Source organism: Squalius cephalus (genome assembly GCF_949319135.1).
Source record: "Squalius cephalus genome assembly, chromosome: 19".
Taxonomy (NCBI): Eukaryota; Metazoa; Chordata; class Actinopteri; order Cypriniformes; family Leuciscidae; genus Squalius; species Squalius cephalus.
In genome coordinates, this window is record NC_137140.1 from 28,549,698 (window position 1) to 28,565,371 (window position 15,674).

General features: G+C 38.9%; 1 protein-coding gene across 1 annotated transcript in view; it reads right to left on the minus strand.

Annotated features, from left to right (window-relative positions):
• rnf213b (ring finger protein 213b) overlaps window positions 1–15,674 on the minus strand; it is a 30,413-nt gene that overhangs the window by 11,390 nt on the left and 3,349 nt on the right. Inside the window, exons 8-39 of the mRNA XM_079852322.1 lie at window positions 15,368–15,575; window positions 15,215–15,270; window positions 14,972–15,134; window positions 14,756–14,899; window positions 14,517–14,615; window positions 14,304–14,432; window positions 13,972–14,128; window positions 13,641–13,808; window positions 13,077–13,226; window positions 11,814–12,436; window positions 11,564–11,723; window positions 11,256–11,473; window positions 10,850–10,993; window positions 10,511–10,663; window positions 9,156–10,332; window positions 8,667–8,851; window positions 8,386–8,535; window positions 4,357–8,265; window positions 4,137–4,273; window positions 3,934–4,032; window positions 3,642–3,775; window positions 3,444–3,560; window positions 2,939–2,988; window positions 2,675–2,831; window positions 2,457–2,592; window positions 1,856–2,044; window positions 1,622–1,755; window positions 1,303–1,478; window positions 994–1,197; window positions 581–768; window positions 301–421; window positions 10–110 (exon numbers count right to left, since the gene is read on the minus strand). Of these exons, the coding sequence (XP_079708448.1) occupies window positions 10–110; window positions 301–421; window positions 581–768; window positions 994–1,197; window positions 1,303–1,478; window positions 1,622–1,755; window positions 1,856–2,044; window positions 2,457–2,592; window positions 2,675–2,831; window positions 2,939–2,988; window positions 3,444–3,560; window positions 3,642–3,775; window positions 3,934–4,032; window positions 4,137–4,273; window positions 4,357–8,265; window positions 8,386–8,535; window positions 8,667–8,851; window positions 9,156–10,332; window positions 10,511–10,663; window positions 10,850–10,993; window positions 11,256–11,473; window positions 11,564–11,723; window positions 11,814–12,436; window positions 13,077–13,226; window positions 13,641–13,808; window positions 13,972–14,128; window positions 14,304–14,432; window positions 14,517–14,615; window positions 14,756–14,899; window positions 14,972–15,134; window positions 15,215–15,270; window positions 15,368–15,575 (9,936 nt within the window). The remainder of the gene's footprint in view (window positions 1–9; window positions 111–300; window positions 422–580; window positions 769–993; window positions 1,198–1,302; window positions 1,479–1,621; window positions 1,756–1,855; window positions 2,045–2,456; window positions 2,593–2,674; window positions 2,832–2,938; window positions 2,989–3,443; window positions 3,561–3,641; window positions 3,776–3,933; window positions 4,033–4,136; window positions 4,274–4,356; window positions 8,266–8,385; window positions 8,536–8,666; window positions 8,852–9,155; window positions 10,333–10,510; window positions 10,664–10,849; window positions 10,994–11,255; window positions 11,474–11,563; window positions 11,724–11,813; window positions 12,437–13,076; window positions 13,227–13,640; window positions 13,809–13,971; window positions 14,129–14,303; window positions 14,433–14,516; window positions 14,616–14,755; window positions 14,900–14,971; window positions 15,135–15,214; window positions 15,271–15,367; window positions 15,576–15,674) is intronic.

Here is a 15,674-nt window from a genome sequence, read left to right on the forward strand (position 1 = left end):
GTAGGCTACCTCAGTTCTCTGATGATGGACTCATCGTGGTAATCATTAAGTATGCGGATGATTTTCTGAAGATTGTCTGTGGTCCTCAAATCAGGAGACCCTTCCATTAGCTGTGAGAAAGGAAATATAAGCAGCATATATGCTAAGGGCTTTTAGGGTTCTAAACTCAAATGTGTCACTTTGATTTAGCATCTATCCTGAGAAAATTTGCTATAAGCACTCAAATTTTACTACAGCAAAAATGGCTTCAATGTCTCGTACAAAAGTAATAAACAGAGCAGACAATAAGCCTAGACTGACCCCATGTAACTGACTGCAGTGTTTCAGAGTCAGTGCTTTTATCCGCTCATCTCCAGCTTTCATTTTGATGACCACCTTTTCAATGAAAGCAGCCACTAGCAGCAACCCCTGCCACACTGACCTAAGGAAAAAAAAGAAAAGAAAAAGATTTTTCCGATATGAATTGAATAAGAATTCATTACATATATATGTCATAATATACATAAAAATCTTTGTTAATATAAAATCAAGTTTTCAAATGATCCCATTTTCTAATTCTGGAACATTCTTTATAACTCACTTTATAGTATCTAGGTGTTTGAGACAGCCAGGGCTGCAGAGGGCGCTGTAGTCTGGACTAAGCACTCTCTCTAAACATGGCTGAAGTTTCTCAACTCCTTGCAAGAAGGTCTGGCATTCAGGTAGTGATGTTACGGGTAGGAGCTTTGTTTCTTCAACACAGATACCAACAGCTAGAATGTCCTCACACTGTAATGAAAGAGTCTCATTAGTCATCATTTAGTAATTTGACTGCACACTGAAGGTTATATTGCTACATACAGTAGCAGTAGTTTAAATAGGCACTGGAATCTAAGTCACCAGCATGTGTTGACCAACTAACTAAGTTTTGCTGATGAACAGCATAACCAGACTAACATACTGTAAACAATCCTAAATCAACATGAAAATCTATGCTACACTCCTGCTCCTCACCATTTCAGGGCTTTCTCTTTTTGATCTTTCTCGCTGGATGATGTGAACCAGCTGAGGGTTGAGCTGAAGGGTATGTGATAATGTGTCCATGCGTGGGGCGTAGATTTGGGCTGCTGCAAGGATCCATGATGGAGAGAGCTCAGGAGTTACTGACATCTCCATTTGCAGAGCAAACACACAACCCAGCACTGCAGTACGAAAGACCTGCAAAAAAATAATAATACATACACACCCAAAGACGCCCACATTAAAACGAGAGACGTGTGAAAACAAATTTGTTGCCATAAAGACAAAACATATGTATCTCACCCAAAGCTCTTCCTCAGAGCGGACTTTGAATGACAGAAGAACATGATCAGTCAAGTAGCGCTGACCCAAAGCAACTTTCTCTCCCTCTGAGAGTTTCTGAATATAGCTGCCCAGTCCACTGTCTGATACAGCACTAACAAACTGTAGAATCATTGCTTTGCTGCCTTTCTCAGTGCCTGAGAGAAAATGAAAAAGCATTAAGTATAAAGTTTTGCATGACTTTGCATTCCAAAGATAAAGGTGTTTTAAGTACAAGTGTATGTGGTATCTGGTTAGCTAACAGGCCAACTTTAGCCAAACACAAAGCAAGAGAACTCACCTCGCACAAACTCTGATTCCTCCCACAAACTCTGGCAGTATGCTTTTATCCGCCAACTAAAAGGAGCAGCACAGCGTTGTTCCACTTCTCCAACAAACAGCTGACACTGCACATTAATCTCCTGTTCTGGAGTGCTAAAAGACGTAAAAATCCACCTCATCAGTTAAAGTCAGATATTTAAAACCAACTGAATGCCGCATTTAATCATTAAAAGGTTTCATGCATTGAAGATACCTTGCATTTTGAAAGAGAGTTAGGTCAAGGAGCTGTTGATCTTCAAAGATATCCAGCCAGAACTGAGACAGACCCTCGCTGAGCCCTTCTCCATACAGTAGGTTCAAGTTGCAGTCTCTGTCTAACACTTCTAACACTTGGGCCAACACTGGGGTCAAAAAACCCTGTAGACAGCGCCACAAAGTGTGCCTGAACACAAACACAGAAATGTTTTGCTTGCTAATTGTTAGTTATCTCTAATCTATGGCTGATCATTCAGTGGAATAAACTTTAATTATCTTGTTTTGATTGCTTGTATAGCAGACATGCAGAGTCACAATAGCCCTTAGTAGGGATGAAGCTTGAGATTATTTTAAAGGCATTTTTGCTTTGTGAAATGCTAGATATGCAAAGCTTCCAAATCATAATTCTACAGTCATTTTTTAACAGTTCAAAGTAGTTACCATTATTTTCTCCGCACAAGTTTTAACAGTCTGAGATTTTTATCTACCGCCTTTTGATTGACATGATATAATTGGCCCTGAGTATCGGCTGTTTTTGACCATCTGGGATATATAGATGATAGATTGTTAATGCTAGTTGCATCATAGTACTGCATTACCGAAGGGTTCCACCTTCCTGCAGAGCTTTATGGTTCTTTGCCACTTTATAAGCCCAGTCTTCTGGATTAAGAACCATCTCCTCCTTCCGCATCAGTGCAAACTCCAGCCTCCTTAGCAACACTTTCTGGAACCGTACTGTAAATGTATATAAACAAATAGTTGTAATTCAAGCTAATAATTTCTGACAGTTTCTAGTTTCTAGGGGGCGCAAACTGACCTCCTATCCGCCCAGGGTCACCTCCCAGAAGGCCAAGCAATATGTTCATGCGCTCCATACTCCTGGAGGCTTTTTTGCCTATATCTCTCAGCAATGAAGCAGCTTTCTGGGTGCAGGCTCTTATTAGGGACAAACTGTGTAGATGTACTGAATCTCCCTGACAACAAATGAATTATGTTGTAGTCAGAATACTGCAATTTCTTCCCATATGGCACATCGATGTATATGTTTAAACTTATCTGTTGCAAGCTTAAAGGATTTTACCCTCTCACTTTCTGGTCCACTTATATCCATTTCTTCGGATTGCTTGACATCTGTAAAAGAATATTGTTTTTCTTGCATCTTGTCAAAGGTTTTCCGATTTAAAAAAAATAAAATATTAATGGTGCTTGCTTGGGCAAAGCTTGCCACAATGATACTGTCATGGGTTGTGTCCAGGGTGTTGATATTAAGTTTCTAGGGTGTTCTGGGTGTTTATAGACCCTTGATATGGCTTGGGTCTCTTCTTCAGTGCAAGTCTATAGGATTTTTATCATCTACCAGGTCGAAACTGTAAGACCAACCACTTACACTTCTCCTTAATAAGTTGCACAATTTGAGGGATAATTCATGTTTGTTGAGTTTAATATTAAGTGTTAGGGGATTGTTTAAAAATATATTGTTGCCTTAGCCAGAACCACTAATAAATCTAAAAAATATTTGACTCATTTCGCCAATTTTAGCAATTAGTGGATGTACAAATTGCAGGCAGCATTTGGTCCTTACATACCTGACTGGATTGTCTGAGAGATGAGTTTACTTATAGGTATTCCACAAAAAGCATTAAGATTTAAGCTCATGTCATCAGAATCTCTGAGGTCATCAATATGAGCAGACAGCCAAACTCCTTTAGTAAAAAAGATAAAGATACATGTTATTTGACAATAATATCTAAACACGTTTCACCTACCAAAATAGTTCCACTTACCTCCTTGAAAGCCAATGTACTTGTTGCCACTTGTTGTACATTGCTCCCCAATTCGGGAGAGCTTTGTTATGAACACAGTATAGACATTGCATTCATCCGACTTTAAGGATAATATTTCATTCATGGTACAGTACCTAAGGTAAGAGGAATGAAAGATGAAATGTACGGACTGTTACTAAACTGAAATCTGATGCAAGTATACTGTAAAATGTGAGTAACGTAATCCACTTTTTTCTAAAAGTCTTTCTCAGAGATGTCATTGTTTTTTAGCCACCAACATCAAAAGACTCACTTCGCTGAAGCAATAAGTTCATTTTTGCACAATGACTCTTCCATGTCCATCTGAACCAAGAGAATGTGTAGAGACAGCCCAGATTTCTTCAGGAATAACCTGTGGAAAAAGAGATAACGTACAACAAATTGTTGACCATTTGTTACTAAAGTGAAAGGTACTGAATAAATTAAATATATAATAAAAAATATTATCAAATTAACCGTATCTTGCTGCAAAAAGAAACTTCTGTGTCAAATTGGTGTAAAGAGAGCAGAAGAAGCCGCTCGGTGGACAAACCCAAGGCTGGAGCAAGATTTCTCACATCAGCTCCAGTGAGAAGATTAGAGAATGTGGTTACCTAGCAGAAAACATGAGCATTGTTAAGTCTCTTAAAAGTCTTAGGAAAAGTGCATCTATTGTCTGTCATCTGTAAAACATTACCTCTAAGAATTTGCTCTTGTCCTTATCGGTTTTGTTCAGATGGTTTTCTAATAGGTCTCTGAGAGACTGATGGCTTTGCTGATGGAAATACATTCTCTGAAGTGTGTTTTTCTCCTGATTTCCGAATTCGGAATACTTCAACCTAAGTACAGAGTCTGGTGTGGAACAATTCAAGAGAAAGCTTTTGGCAGTTTCATAGGCCTCCTCTTCCTCATCCATGGTTTTGTTTGACTCTATGGTTTTGATTGACTCCATGCTGTCTCTTGCTTCAACATCAACAGGATCTTCATCCATTTTCACAAGACCAAAATCATCTCCAAGAGTCACCATTTCTTCATGAACCTCTGCATCCTGTACCTTACTGTCAACTTCCATTGAGGCATCTCCTTGTGCCTCATCAAGAAATTTGTTAATTTCCTCTTGAGACTCTGTTATATCGTCATCAATGTGATGAGCCACAGTTTCCTCTCTTTTCATGCATATGTCCATGGCCACATTAATGTTAGATCCCTCTTCACTTGGTTCATTGATTTCATTCTTGTAAATGGGAATGCATTGGAGTTCATCATTTTGAGTAGCTTTATCGTGGCCCAATTTTTGTATTTTCTCTAAAGCCTGCAGGAGTGCACTGGCACAAGCATCGCCATGGAAACCAACAAAGGCATCTGATGAGCTGAAATCTGCTTCAGTAGATTCAGACTGCTGAACTTTTGAGAACTCTTGCACCCACTGTTTGAGTTTTCCCAAAACTCTGTGCTGCCAAGGAGTCAAATCTGTACTTCTGTCAACTTTGTGTTTCTCCAGTCTGTTTTTAAGAGGAACAGGAAACTTTCTGTAGACTTTTTCCTGGTCTTCCACCACAACTAGTCTGAAGTCTTTGTGAACTCGACACTTTACTCTATGTGAACCAAGTCCCAAATCAACATACTGTTGTCCACTGAAGTACACATAGTATTGATTCAAAGCATCATACAGGCTTTCATATAGATTAAGGAGATTCAAAAGGATGACCGTTCGACCTGTCTCCATGCATGCCTTTATTCTACTCACATTGCGGCATATCTGGGCATACTCCTGGTCTTTGGGAAATCCTGATCCAAAGACAATTTCTGGGCATGTATAGTTCTCCTTGGAGAAAATATGGTGTTGGATTATGTGTAAGGCAGCATTGTTAGTTGTAAGCAAAAGAAGGTATCGACATTCTTTGTCACTGTGGTGGTTAAGACTTTTTTCAATCATGGTCAATGTACTTGGCCTTTGGACATCTTGAATGTTTTGGAAGATTTCCAAGAAATAATCAAGTGGATCAAAATCCTCCCTTTGTCCACTGAAGTTTCTCAACACAGCCTCTGCCAACTCACTGTCACATGGCTCTTGATCTGAATCGCTGACTGTTGCAAAAAGCATTTTTATCAAGCTATAATAATCTCTGAGTCCAAAGAACTGCTCACTGTCATTTTTACAGATGTTTAGGAAGCCTTTTGCTAATTTTGGCAGAAGGTGCTTGATTTTGAGAAGAACGGTTGATGAGGATTCGCAGATGCCTTCAGCTGTCTCAACTAAGTCTTTTTCACTTGGGTCCCAACGGGACACAAAAATACCCCTGTTCATTTTTGCTGGATCGAGAGCCCAGTTTGAGATTCCAACAAATCCAACCTTCATGTATGGTTGTGGGTTGTCACTGTCTATGCATCCATCCTCTAGAAGAGGATGCAATGTCTTTAATGGCATCTGAGGAGAGTCCTCTGCAAGTCCTATTTCATCCAGTACAACTACTGACACATACTCTTCTAAGTTCTTATCCTTTTGGAACCGGGCACAGTTCCGGAAGGTACCAATGATTCCTTCTGGGCTTGAGTGAGGACTGCACTGAAAGGACACCATGTGAACCTCCTTGAGTTTCTTGAATAAGTCACAGTGAGAAGCCTGGCGCTGCATTGCATCTGCTACGACAGTCTTAGCAAGAGATTTTGAGCTCCCTGGCTTGCCAACCAGAAAGAGTGGGATTCTCAACTCAATGCAGACCACCATAAGGAAGACATTCTCTTTCAAAGCCAGATTTTTGGCAATCGTTTTTCTTGTTTGGATCTTCTTAAGAAAGAAGTCTTGGCATGAAGCTATCTCCAGCTCCAGTGACTCTTTAGAGTTAAACTCATCAGGAAAGTATTTGCTGATAGTCTGTAGGTATGGACTTTTGTCTTCGAGTGATGGGTAATAGCAAACACCGACTGCAAGCACCAAGCATTTCAAGATCATCTGCTTAATTTCAATCGGGTGGACACTTGGAAAAAAATCATCTCTGTGGCTGTAAAACCAAACCAGGACAGCCATTGATCTCTCCACATCCCTAAGGCTTACGAAGCTGCATTCATCTGCTTGGCTGCGCATGTATTTCTGAGAGGCAGCCAAAACTTCTGTGATCACACGGTGGCATGCTAGGGGCAATCCATGATCTCTCATTTGTTTTTGCACAATCTGACGAATGTAAGAGAGTTCAGCTGAATCACTTAACTGTCCAAAATCCCATACCAGAGGGACCATGCTTGGGGGTAACGGGTGAACACGGTACACAAGCTGTCTCATGGGAACTTTACCAAGGCGATCCTCAGTTTCCTCAGCTTTCACTCTGTATCCTAAACCAGCTTGCTCCAAGCGATCAACCATTTTGGGTGTGTGTCTCCTGTATGGATTGCAAGCAGCAATTATTTTCAGGCCAGAGTTTTTCTTCAGAGGGTATCCCTGTACAGTTTTGTCACATAGCACTTCCTTAATGGCAAAGATTGCTTCGGTTGTGTTAGCTTCATCAAAAAACAAAACGGTGTCGAGTTTATAATTTTGCCAATTGTTCTGAGCAAGTTCTTCTGCTTCCCGCACCTTCCTATAGATGATGTCAGAAGTAGTACCTCCATGAACTTTGACTAATTTCATGTTTTCAACATCTCTGCCTTCACGTTGCAGATCACAGAGAAAGCGCACAAGCCGCGTTTTCCCACAGCCAGTTTCTCCCATGATGATCACAGGAATCTCACATCTGAATCTCATATGAATAGCCAACATCTTCATAACATTGTCAGTAGTGAGTTCATACGTTGGATCTGGATCAAACTGTCCTTTTACCCAGCCTTTTTTGGCACCAACAACAAAGGAAATTCTTCGTATCTTGTCTTCTCTGGACAGGTCATCAAAGTCCTCAGAAAGGTTAATTCTTTGTCGCTCAATGTCTGTAAACAGGTCTTGTGTCATCACATTTTCCATTAACACTTTGCCACTTTTTGGATCGACTGCATTAAGAATTGTCCCATTTTTCTTTACGTGGAATCCTAAGAAAGACATGGTGGAATGATCTGCATTGAAAAAGATGTATGGGTGAGATTCATTTTCCCATTGTTTTCGAATAGATAGGATGTCTTCCTCATCTTCATTCTCAGAGAAAAAGGAGGGGCTCTGGTCAGAGATGTCAATGGAAGGAGAGGCAAAGTCTCGAGCCATGTGAATCATGAATTTTACTATGAAGCCCTTAAAGCCACTTAAATTGTCAGCAAGGAAGTCTGGATCACAGAACAAGGAATTCTCACAGTCTTTAAGCTGCAGGTTAAGAAACCAAGTAAAGTGCTTTAATTCTGCCCATGATGGGTCCTTCAAGCCATAGTTTGACAAAAGATGATGGAGACAGTCAACTGGATCACCTTCTACAGAATGATATTTGAAGTGATCCAAGTTTAAATTCCTGTTGAACCTCTTTAGGTATTGGTAGGGTCTCTGAATGGCTTCACTTTTAAACTCTCCATTATCCATCAGTGGATCCAAGGATGTGTACCCCCCTTTTTTTCTCAAGATCTCCAAATCCTTGATGTCTTTAGGGGGCCTGCAGAAGATAGTAGGCAGTGCATTCAAAAACCCATGGGTTGTCTGTAAAACAAAGAAATGCAGAATTCCAGGTTAGTCCCACAATCAAAACGTTTTAATTATGACTCAAGGAGCAAAAAGTTAATAAAACGGAGAAAAAAAATTACAAAGCAAACATTCTACCTCCATTTGGGTTTTACTCTTTTGACCCTGCTGAAGTACTTCAATTGCCACTAAGTGAGCTGCATTTCTCCTCCATATAGTTCCCTTGCTGTCACTAAGACATCCTAGAATTAGCAATTTGAATAGGAATTCCTCCAAGCCATGACGCACCTGTAGAGTCAAGAAATCCATTAATAGCAATCCAAAATGTAAAAGGAAATGTAGTGAGACACCCAAAAATAGTATATAATAGTGCACGCTATGATAGCTAAAATGATTAAGATATTTTTTGAAAAACATACGGCTGCAGCATCAATGTGCAACAGCAAAGGGTCCTGCTCTCTCAGTGGATCTAGTCTCTCAGACAGAGTTTGGACAAATCCATGCATGTCAACGTAAGGCTCGATGAGTCTGATTGTTTGAAAAGTGGCTGTTGGAACTTCTCTTCTGAACTGCTCAAAAAGACGCTTGACATAGAGAGACTTTCCTGCAACATTCCAAAGAAAGAAGAGTATCAGCATGTCTAGTCTTGTCTACAAGAGAATATTAGCACCATATTTAAAGCCAAGATAAAACAAAACCCTTTTTATTTCCACAATGTGGAAATACATTTTTGTTCCACAATTTTTTATAGCACATATTTGGAGGGAATATCAGCCAGAAATCAAAATAGCTTCAGAAGCAACAATGAAGCAAACTATTACAATTTGATGACACCTAGAACATGTGTTAAGAAAGTAAGAGTACATTTTTTATTTCATGTTGACTTATATAATATATCCAATGCTTACCAACAGCTGGACGTTCAGATGCAATCATCCAGACAGAGAGTTGCTCTGGATAGACTTTTGAGTTTGTGACCAGCTTAGACGGTATATGGAAGTGATGGCGAATATAATTTTTCATTCTTTCTGCAGATATAATCATACCAGTTTGCACCTTATAGTTGCTGAAGAAGGAAGGAATATATCTATCCTGGTTTACAGGACAGACCATCACTAGACGGTAATGAGGCCCAGCACACCGTTCATGTGTCTCAAAGTATTCCACCAGAGCCACACTCACATCATAGGTCAGTGATCCTGGATTGACCAGAGTGTAAATCTTCTTATGACGGCTTGCAGTACCCTGTAATAGGCATCGGCGGAGGAAGATCTCCACCTCCTCTTTAGTTGTCTCCTCCTGGCACATTAATACCTCATCAGTTGTTGGAAGAGGAAGCTGTGGACTCTCCGCATAAAAAGACAGAGTGGTGCTAATCAGTTCCGCATCAGAGCATTGGACAAGGTTCGGCCTTCCCTCTTGTATAATCGGAGGAATCTTGCGTTTGATGTGCATTTGATTCATGTCAGAGAGATTGGAGAGAAACCGCCCAAGTGTTTCAACATCCACATGGTGGGTAAGGAATCTGGACATGTTCTCCTTAAATTGCTGCCACAGGTCCTCCAAGCATTCCATTCCAACGTGTAGTAAAGGCAGGCCAAATTCACTATTCTGGTCTGATTCCTCTGCCATGTCACATTGAAACATAGATTCAGTCTCAGTTGCTTTTTCAAAGGCCTCTCTGATCTCATTTAGGGTGCAATCTGATTTAATAGGAGTCAAAAGATGCCACATATGTTGTGGCACAGGTTTCCTTCTGATAGTGACACTGTTGATCCATTCGCAAAGATAGACCACTTGCTCTGAAGTGTAGTGATTCAGTGCGTAGTACTGAGAGCGCATCTTAGTCAAGTGGCTACACCACTCTTTATGGAAGCCCTCCAGGGAGCGACACAGCTTTTGAAGCTCCTCTGTAACCTCACCCCGATATTCAACACACTTGCTTAAAAGGGAAAAGCTAACTTGAATGCAGGGTTGATCTTGGTGGTTGCATGTTATCTGTGCTCCCCAGTTTCGGAAGAGCATATTACCCGATGTGCGCAACTGCAGAAGGATGTGGCCCATCCTCTGAACTCCTTCAAAAACCTACAGAATGAAAACAGAGGTAAGTCTCTACAAAACAAACTTTAATTTTCTTAAAAAAAGTGATGCAAATAGAGAGATGATTGTATCTGGTCTTTTATTGGGAATTTATGTTTTCAGACAATGTTAGTTTAATATTTTTTGCAAAATGTTGGTGGACAATGGTGATAATGGACCCAACCTGAGTAAACTTGTTGACTTGATCCCTTCCATGCTCCCCTTTAGATGACATCAACATGAGCTTATTCTGCAGCTCTAAGAGTTCATTAAGATTGTATGTCTTTGCTTGTTCGTTCTTCGTCACTTTTACATGAAAGACATTCTCCAAGCCTGTCTACAAACAAATCACAACTTATTGTTACCAAACGGATACTCACAAACTCAAATATTCTACATAATGTCTGTTGAGTAGAATAGTATCATTGATTTAAGAAAGCTTTTTAAAGGTAAAAGTCTGATTTTAAGCCACAGAGCATTTGTGTTTTAGGCATTTAACATTTTTATACTAGTATCTACTCACTTTCCCATTGAAATCTTCAGGCCAGCCCACATGATACACGCCTCCAGTGTTGATAGCTGAGGCCAGGGACAAAGATGATTGCTCTACAGAGCCATGAGTCTCCCTTAAACCTTTTAGCCAATCCAACCACCGAGCGGAGTCTATCTGTATACAAGATTTATAGATATAGATATATTGTCAACACTTCATTGAAAGCATGTATGGACATGTTTCATGATAGTGATTAGCCAGTTTTAAATTGCATTAAAAATAAGCATAATTCGGCACATATTCGTTGAAAGAAAATAGACAATATATAATACTTATAAAAGTAGAAAAAAAAAAAAAAAATTGTGCATTTACTCATTTAACTTATCAAGCAATCTATCATAAGATTCATATGAATTAGGTGTTTACAGAAACTAACCAGTTTATCCAGGAGTTTCTTATCTTTGTCTAGGGTGTCCCATACTTGCTTAGCATGGTCCATAAACTTTTCAAATCCTGCATTTTCTGATAGTGAGTAAATCAAAGGGCCATAGCCCATCACAGCAGTTTCAAAACTGGCTAGCCTATCAATGTCTGCATCATTCTCTCCAGCAGAAATTGTGGCCAGTTCCATAAAAACTTTCAGGTCCCTTAAACCTGGATGAAATAAGAAGTAAATTGACAAAAATGTATTGAATATGAAGAATTTTCCCACAGTATAAAATAGATAAATCTGGAAAATCTTACTTAGAATTTGCATTTTGACCCATTTAATCAGAGTGTCACTTTCCAAGAATGCTTTCAGACAGGCTGTGTGCTGGCGTTTGACATCTTCCAGCTTTTGCCTGGCGCTGATGAGATCATCACTCAGCGAACCCAGAGTGTTTTGTTTGAATGAGTCATCTCTCTATACATAAAACAAAAAATGTTCACAAATCTAAACAAAAACACATACATGCTAAATGTAATGCGATCACAATAAAGATTGGTCTCTTACCACTTGAGTCAGGCAATGTATTTGACTGAAGTCTCCTTGCAATCCCAACCTATCTTTAATTTTCAGTATGACCTCAGCAGATTCTGCAGCATGGTGAAGGCGGCTATATTCCTGAATCTGATTGAGACGATACTCTGGCCAGTTCTCATCTGGTGGCTCAAAATGATGGCTTTTCAGCATAGTGGCCATCAAAGTAAACTCTTTCTTTAAACGATCTCCTTCACCCCGATCCTCACACCAGCGCAAAGCCTGGTCCACCTCTTTAAAACAAGTTTCTCCAATTGCAATCCGTTTGCCAAGGTTAAGGAAGTCAGTGAGACAAGGCCTCCAGATTCTTTCATGGACTTCTGTAAAGTCTAGTGACAAGAGCTGAGGACCAGGTATTAAATATTCTGTTGCTTTTTCTCGCCATAAACATAGAAGAATGTTGCTGGTTTTCACTTCATACATCTCCCGTGCCATTTCTTGGACTTGCAGATTAGAAGTGTAGAATAACACTTGCCTTGTGTTCTTTATGTTGATATCGTCTTTGGAGAAATATGTTTGCACTTCAACCAGTTTGTGCAGTGGTTCCGCCTGAAGGTTGGTTTTGACCATGTCTTCAAGGGAAGAAACCTCCGGTACTGATGTGCCCACATGGCAGGTATGGAAAACAAAATGTTATTATAAAAATCTTCAGAGAGCTTCATAAAAGTCTTGGCAGGGGATTTCAAACTGGGGTCCACAAAAATTTTTAGATAAATATATATATATTTTTTTTGTTCACAATAGTATTTTTTTTTATGTGTAATGCAATTAGCGTAAGTAAACACATTTACTGTATCTGATATTATCTCATTCTGCTATCTAAGGACTGCTAAGAAATCATGAGATTAATCATGATTTTTTTTTAACTTTATTGACAGCTTTAGATTGTGATAGAAAGAAATAACAACAAATTTGTGTACAATTTTGTGAAGAGAATATATATATATATATATATATATATATATATATATATATATATATATATATATATATATATATATTTACTTTATACAAAGTAAATATTTTCCAGAAAATATTTTTATAATTTGCTTTGTTTCTAGGAAATGCAACAATATAAATACCAATAATTTTATATTTGGAAACAACATGTTGTCTTTATAATATCACACTTGTTATTTATCAGACACAGTATAATGGGTCTTTCATCTTCATCGTATTTGCGGGTGCTTGGCAACAAAAAGTTTGAAAACCACTGTCCTAAGGTACCTTCCTTACCATCTATGACATCTTCAATCTTCCCCAGCATATTTATAAAGTTGGTCATGTACTCCTTCTGTTGATCAAAGGCTTTCAAGTCATTTTCTCTTTGACTGAGTAGCTCGGACACATCGACTGAGATTTTCTCTTCTTTCTTGTTGCTCTTATCTAAAGCCAAAATAAACAAAAATAAACAAAATAAGCTGGTGCCTAATGAAGACTCTAAAAGTAATAATTAAGTAATTCAGAAATTAAGTGAATAAAGGACTGTTCACACCAAGTACTATAACTATAAGATAACTATTATGATATCTATATTGGAATCATTTGCCGCTTCAAATGCTCAAGCTCTTTAAAAGTCAGGTCGATTCTGATTGGCTGTCAATGGTTTTACTATTCATCAGCTGTAAAAATAATAATGATAATCATAATTCTGAAAGTGATCCATTGATATAATTCCTCTGTGTCATTTGTCGTTATAGTTGTGGTGTGGACTTCCCTATTAACATGGAATTGTAATGATTCATTTTATAGATATTCTTATAGCTATTGTCCTTGGCATGAACGGTCGTTAAGACTTACACTGGCTGAAAAGCCTCTGAAATTGTCTCTTATATTTAAAGATAGTCTTAAGGTGGCCCAGGGGTAAACTTCCCCGGCAAAGTGTCTGAATCAGATAACCCAAGAATGACTGACTATCTGCTATTAAACGACTGGCATCATCTTCTAACTTCCACTGATTCCAATTGTCTGTGAAAATGAAGCAAGCCAATGTTAATGAACAACTGCTGCCCCTAATGTATTTATATACAAGGATTCTTTTAAATTGCGTCCAAGTGTTCTTTCTCTGAATAGTCACATTGTTGTTAGACAATGTTAAAACCATGAAACTTGTGAGACATAGTCACTGCACCTTGAGACAAAAGGAAGTTGATTGCTGATTGTGGGTCCAGTAGTGATTCGTGATTCTCCTCAAAGCGAGCTGCTGACTCCACAATAATGGAGGACACGACAGACCATGAAATATACTTGGAAAAGAGAGAGCGTAAAAGGCCTCCTTCCTTCTTTGCCTGCAAGAAAAAGGCAAAAAGACACAAAAATGTTTTACAAAAAGGTACCAGAACAAGATGTACAAATACACCAATCTACCTAATATTCTTTAAAGAAAAGAAAAAAGAGTGAGTGATACATAAAACAAAACTGCATAAACAACGTAATTCTATCAGCTTCAGAAGGTGACATTACCTGACACTGGTTCTTAATAGCAGCCTTACACAACTCTCTGAAACAAGACTGAAGGTTTACATGACTATTCTCAATAGCCTTTGCTGACGTCTCCAAAAAGTACATACCAATCTTGTCAGTGTCAGAGGTCTGAAAAACAAAAGGAGGATGGCTGCATACATTATCTACAGTTCCAATGTACTGTATGCTTCTAAAATAAGGTTCATATCTTACCTGGGACGCTCTCTGTTTCAGGTCTCGGTCTAATAAACCCATCCAGCTTTCAGAGATGCCTGGTATTGAACACTCAATCCCATACAAATCATTCCACATCTAAAATGAAGAATATATCAAATTACTATTTTATAGACCCAGCCACAAGGTCAAGAACTCTGACCTGCAGATATGCATAGTACAATTCAACTGTGGCTTAAGAGCGTCATGCAGTTGATTAGTTGTGCTGATTACTTCACCTGTATTTCTCTTGGGTAAGTGAATCTGGAGTTCTGCATCAAAGGTTCGAGAAGCAACCCATCTCTCCACTTAGTGAAATCCCTTTGAATGTCCTTAAGTTTAGACAAAAGCTGTTTGTGCTGTTGTTTCATTTCCTCTTCACCCTGCAAAATAAAATGATTTACTTAAAAAGACAGAATACCATGACTGACAAGAAGACCTTTATGATACAGTACCTTTGAAAATGTATCATGAAGAATTTCAGCCACTTTGAGCAGGAGCTGGTAAGAGAGGACTGTGACTTTGTAATGTGAGACAAGTCGAGCATTCTTGCAAGTACTCTTGTGAACACTTATGCAATGCTGAAGGATTAAATCCGACGACTTGGGCTCCATGATTCTATTGATTAAAGAAATTCTGCATTAATACCTGCTCAATATCAAATGTCAATGAATCCCACATGTAATGAACTTCCATACCGCCCTCTGTCCTCCTCAACCTTCTTCAACAAGAAGTTCAGGACCTTTTCGGTTGCCTGCAATTTAAAAAACAAACACCGGTTGGTATGAAAGTGTTCTCTCTGTGCCAAATGCAAAACCTGTAGAGCAAGCGAAGTGCCCTTAATCAAATACCTCCAGATATTTCAGATCAGTGTTAGTCTTTTGTTCAGTCTCCTTCATTCTGTACATCAGACTCTGGATCAGGATTTCAAAACCACTTCCAGTCATCTTGGCAAACTCAGGGACATCCTCAAATGCCACGATAGAAAGCCAGCTTTTCAACAAGTAAGGCTTATCTTTGGTCATTGGTAAGTGATCTCTGATCATCTTAAGGACCATACTACAAAATTAAGAACAACACATGTAATCTCACACATATCTATGTTCAAGTCATTATGAAATTTTGAGAATTGAAAGTGCTCCTCTAAAAGTATTCGGA